The sequence below is a fragment of the Stenella coeruleoalba genome (assembly GCF_951394435.1).
Source record: "Stenella coeruleoalba genome assembly, chromosome: 5".
Lineage (NCBI taxonomy): Eukaryota > Metazoa > Chordata > Mammalia > Artiodactyla > Delphinidae > Stenella > Stenella coeruleoalba.
The window spans coordinates 74,795,326-74,801,325 of NC_137150.1; the positions used below are offsets into that span (position 1 = coordinate 74,795,326).

At 40.9% G+C, this 6,000-nt stretch overlaps 1 protein-coding gene across 1 annotated transcript in view; it reads right to left on the reverse strand.

Annotated features, from left to right (window-relative positions):
* UMPS (uridine monophosphate synthetase) overlaps window positions 1-6,000 on the reverse strand; it is a 49,639-nt gene extending 43,639 nt beyond the window's left edge. Inside the window, exon 1 of the mRNA XM_079923024.1 lies at window positions 5,788-6,000. Within this exon, the coding sequence (XP_079779150.1) occupies window positions 5,788-5,943 (156 nt within the window). The 5' untranslated portion in view covers window positions 5,944-6,000. The remainder of the gene's footprint in view (window positions 1-5,787) is intronic.

Consider the following 6,000-nt stretch of genomic DNA (forward strand, 5'->3'; position numbering starts at 1 on the left):
GCTAATCATTATACTCAATGGCGAAAATCTGAAAGCTATTTCGTTAAGATCAGAAACATGATAAAGATGCCCATTCTTGCCATTTTTACTCAACATACTATTGGAAGTCCTAGCCAGAGCAATTAGGCAGAAAAAAGAAATAAAAGCCATCCATACTGGAAAGGAAGAAGTAACTAAGTGGGCAACAACATGATTTAACATTTAGAAAACCATAAAGAGTTCACCAAAAAATTGTTTGAAGTAATCAACAAATTCAGTAAAGTTGCAAGGTACAAAATCAATATACAAAAATCTGTTGTGGGGCTTCCCTGGTGGCGCAGTGGTTGAGAGTCCGCCTGCCGATGCAGGGGACGCGGGGACGCGGGTTCGTGCCCTGGTCCGGGAAGATCCCACATGCCTCAGAGCGGCTGGGCCCGTGAGCCATGGCCGCTGAGCCTGCGCGTCCGTAGCCTATGCTCCGCAACGGGAGAGGCCACAACGGTGAGAGGCCCGCGTAACGCAAAAAAAAAAAAAAAAAAAAAAAAATCTATTGTGCTTTTATACACTAACAACAAACCATCAGAAAGAGAAATTAAGAAAACAATGCCATACACAATTGCCTCAAAAAGAACAAAATACCTAAGAATAAATTTAACCAAGGAGGTCAAAGACCTGTACACTAAAAACTGTAAGACACTGATGAACAAAATTGAGATGACACAAATAAATGAAGATATTCCATGATCATATATTGGAAGAATTAATACTGTAAAAATGTCCATACTATCCAAAGCAGTCTGCAGATTCAATGCAATCGCTATCAAAATTCCAAAGACACTTTTCACAGAAATAGAACAAACAACCCTAAAATTTCTTTGGTACCATGAAAGATCTCAAATAGCCAAAGCAATCTTGAGAAAGAAAAATAAAGCTGGAGGCATCACACGCCCTGACTTCAAACTATAAACAGAATGGTATTGGCATAAAAACAAACAAATAGATCAATGGAACAGAAAAGAGAATAAACCCTAAAAATAAAACCAAGCACGTATGTTCAGTTAATTTATGACAAAGGAGTCAAGAATATACAATGGGAAAGGATGGTCTCTTCGATAAAATAGTGTTTGTAAAACTGGACAGCACATGCAAAAGAATGAAGCTGGACCACTATATTACACCATACACAAAAATTAACTCAAAATGGATTAGACTTGAATGTAAGACCTGAAACCATAAAACTCCTAGAATAAAACATAGGTAGTAAGCTCCTTGACATCACTCTTAGTGATATTTCTTTGGATCTAACTTCAAAGGCAATGGCAACAAAAGCAAAAATAAACAAATGAGACCACATCAAACTAAAGAGCTTCCACACAGCAAAGGAAGCCATTAGTAACAAAAAAAGGTAACCTTCTGAATTGCAGAAGATATTTGCAAATTATATGTCCAAAAAGGGATTAGTATCCAAAATATATAAAGAACCCACACAGCTCAATAATTTAAAAAAAGATCTGATTAAAAAATGGGCAGAAGATCTGAACAGACATTTTTCCAAAGAAGACATATTGATACAAATGGCCAACAGGCATATGAAAAGATGCTCAGTATCACTAATCATCAGGGAAATGCACATCAAAACCACAATGTGGTATCACTTCACACCTTTCTGAGTGGCTATTATCAAAAGAGCAAGAAATAATAAGTATAAGGACTTCCCCGGTGGTCCAGTGGTAAAGAATCCGCCTTCCAATGCAGGGGATGCAGATTCAATGCCTGATCAGGGAACTAAGATCCCACATACCGTGGGGCAACTAAGCCCATGTGCCACAACTACTGAGCCCGTGTGCTGCAAACTACAGAGTCCACGTGCTCTGGAGCCCGTGAGCAACAACTATGGAGAAAACCCGCAGGCCACAACTAGAGAAAAGCCCACACGCTGCAATGAAAGATCCCACATGCCACAATGAAGATCCCACATGCCACAACTAAGACCCGATGCAGCCAAGAATAAAGTAATTAATTTTTAAAAAAGGAAATAATAAGTGTTGGTGAGGATATGAAGAAAATGGAACCCTTGTGCACTGATGGAGAAAATGTTAATTAGTTCAGCCACTGTGGAAAATAGTAAAATTTAAAAATTTTAATTAAAAATTAAAAACAGAACTCCCACGAAAAATTAAAATTAAAAACAGAACTCCCACGTGATCCAGCAATTCCACATCTGGATATTTATCTGAAGAAAATGAAAACATTATCTTGAAAAGATTTCTGCACCCCCATGTTCACTACAGCATTATTTACAATAGCCAAGATATGGAAACAACCTAATTTGCAAAACAACCATGAATGAACAAGTGGATAAAGAAAATGTGGTGTACACACACACACACACACACACACACACACAAAGGAATATTATTCAGCCACGATAACTGTAAAACATTGAAATTTGCTCAACGTAGATGGACTTGAAGGGCATTATGTTAAGTGAGATGGAGAAAGACAACTACTTCATGATCTCATTTATATGTGGAATCTTAAAAAAACAAACAAAAAGACAAGTCATAGATACACAGAACAGATTAGTGGTTGCTAGAGGCAGAGAGTAGTGGGTAGGCAAAATGGGTGAAGTGATTCAAAAGGTACAAACTTACAGTTATAAAATAAGTAAGGCATAGGGATGTAATACACAGCATGGTGACTACAGTTAATAATACTGTATTGCATATTTGAAGGTTACTGAGAGATCTTAAAAGTTCTCAGCAGAAGAAAAAAAATTTTTAACTATGAACACAGACATGTTAACCAGACTTGCTGCGGCAATCATTACACAATATATACAAATAGAGTCACTACGTTGTACACCTGAAACTCATATAATTTTATATGTCAATTATATCTTAATAAAAAAATCAATGGAAGAATATACACCAAAGTGTTTTCTTAAAGTTTTCATAGGACTTCCCAGGTGGTGCAGTGGTTAAGAATCCGCCTGCCAATGCAGGGGACATGGGTTCGAGCCCTGGTCCAGGAAGATCCCAAGTCCGTGGAGCAACTAAGCCCACGCGCCACAACTACTGATGCTGCACTCTAGAGCCCATGAGCCACAACTACTGAGCCCACATGCCACAACTACTGAAGCCCGTGCACCTAGAGGCTGTGCTCCGCAACAAAGAGAAGCCACTGCCACGAGAAGCCCATGCACCGCAACAAAGAGTAGCCCCCCCTCGCCGCAACTAGAGAAAGCCTGTGCGCGGCAATGAAGACCCAACACGAAGACCCAACGCAGCCAAAAATAAATTAATTAAAAAAAAAAGAAAGGTGACTTTAAAAAAAAATAAAGGTCTCATAAATACAGAGCCTACTGTGTGAAGCACTAGTTGATAATATCCTTTTCTACATAAATCATCACATTTTAATGCCAGAATGCATACTCCCACCCAACACCATCTTATTTTAAGAAGAAAAGCAGTTACTTAGTGAACTAGATCAGAGGTGTTCAGAATTTTTTGTTCCTGTATTTCTAAAGATTTGAAAAATTTATGAATACTTTTAAGCTGTAAAAAATGTAACTTCTAGAGTACTGAAAAAATTAACATATTATCCTAGAACTGTTACACCACTCCTTTAAGTGAATACAATGGGATCCAAATGCTATACTGATTTGATACTCAACATCTGCTTAAAAAAAAAAATGAAAATGCTGAATTATGAACTTGGAAAATTTTACATTTTTTTGAACTCATATTTTCATTCCATTGTCTCCACAAAATTTTATTCTAATGCAATATATATCTGTGCTTGAAAAACTTCTACTAATCATTCTATGATACTTCTCCACAACAAAAATGTATATAAACTGAAATTTTAAATTGTAAATTTATTTATTTTTATTTTTATTTTTTTTGCGGTAGGCGGGCCTCTCACTGTTGTGGCCTCTCCCGTTGCGGAGCACAGGTTCCGGACGCGCAGGCTCAGTGGCCATGGCTCACGGGCCTAGCCGCTCCGCCGCATGTGGGATCTTCCCAGACCGGGGCACGAACCCGTGTCCCCCGCATCGGCAGGCGGACTCTCAACCACTGCGCCACCAGGGAAGCCCTAAATTGTAAATTTTAAAAATTTCCTGTGACCATAACTCTCTAAGTGTTAAAAATTCTGTTATCATTACAATTGTTATGAGCATAAAATTAATTAAAACATAATCTGCAAATTTTGATAGAAGCATAAAAACAGATTATTTTGGAAATGCGTTTCTTTTTTTTTTTTTTGCGGTACGCGGGCCTCTCACTTGTTGTGGCCTCTCCCGTTGCGGAGCACAGGCTCCGGACGCGCAGGCTCAGCGGCCATGGCTCACGGGCCCAGCCGCTCTGCGGCATGTGGGATCTTCCCGGACCGGGGCACGAACCCGTGTCCCCTGCATCGGCAGGTGGACTCTCAACCACTGCGCCACCAGGGAAGCCCTGGAAATGCATTTCTTAGTGAGATGAATGGTACCTGATCCTGGCAATTAATTTATGTATCTACTGTAGTTGACTATTACTACTAGGAAGTCAGAATTCAGTGTAAGTTCTTTTGCTTTTTGGGGGTGCAAATAATAAGAAACCCTATTTGCATAAATAAGTAGACATGAAAGGAGTTCTGTTATATCTAGCTCTCTCAATATTTTGAACTCCTTCTGAGTTAACTACCAAAAAGCACAGACACATACACACACACCCCAATATCTAGTATCAAAAAAATAATTTTTAGTCATCTGTTAACTGATGACTTCTTCAAAAATAAACCAACTTTTCAAAAGAAGATCCCTAGTAATCCACTTTCTCAGCACTGACGAGATGCACCATAGCAAGATTCTGGATGGTGAGAACAGTCTAACCCACATCAACTAGTGCTTCAGTCCTTTTCATAATAACATCAGACTGGGGTTCACAAAGGGCAAACATAAACCCTTAGTGGTGGAGAAAACTTACATAAGTCTTCTAGATAGAACTTCTGTGATAACTGAAAGGTTCTATATCTGCACGGTCCAATAAGGTAGCCGCTAGTCGCATGTGACTATAAATTTAAAAATTCATAATGCTCAATATTCATATGCGGCTAGTAGAAACTCTATTAGCACATTTAGACCCTTCTACTTACACTGTGGTCTGCAGCTTTTGCTGGCAGCTTGTGAGAAATGCATAACCTCCCACCCCGCCTCAGATCTACTCAATCAGAGTATGCATTGTAACAAAATTCCAGGTGATTCATATCTACTCAGAGTTTAAGAAGCCTTGTGCTAGAAAACTCTAATCTGTACAAAGTTTTTCCCTTTTATTCACCAAAAAACTGCCTCCATGAAATGTCCACCCTCTGGCCTTAATTCTTGCTCCTGGCCACACAGTGCAAAATCGAATCCCCCTTTCCTAGCAAGAGCCCTTCCAAGTATTTAAGCAGCTACTAAATTCTCCCCCAACACACCTTTTCCTCCCCTCCCCCCGCCGTCCCATTGTCACGAGGTTAAATACGCGGAACTCTTTCAAGTACTTCTGTGCAAGAAAAGGCCCCAAACTGGGTTTCCCCGACTCTCTGGCAGAGCACGTGTCAAAGCAAGCGAGTCACAGTGCAGGCTGCCCTCTAGGTCCTCAAAAGCCTAACAGTTCCTGGTCTCTGGGCTTCGCAAACAGACTCCACCAGGCCGATAGCACGGTCGACCCGCCTGCTTGGCTCTTTTGCTGTCACCCACAGCCCAACTTCTGTCATTCCCCCCCCTCTCCTGGTCCCCATCCCCGCCACCCAACCCTCTTCTTTCCTTTCCTGGGCAGGTACCTGACTCAGAATACGAGGTCGAGACACGATGCCCCGTAGGTCGATGTACACGGGGGAAGAGAGCCCGCTCTTCAGCACGAAGTTCCCAAACTTGAAAGCCTGCACGTCGTACAGACCCGTTACCAATGACTCCAAAGCTGCATCATCGGCCGCCATCGTCCCCCTCTCCCAGTTCACTCCGAACTCCAAACAGCCGCTTACCCGCGGCGCCCG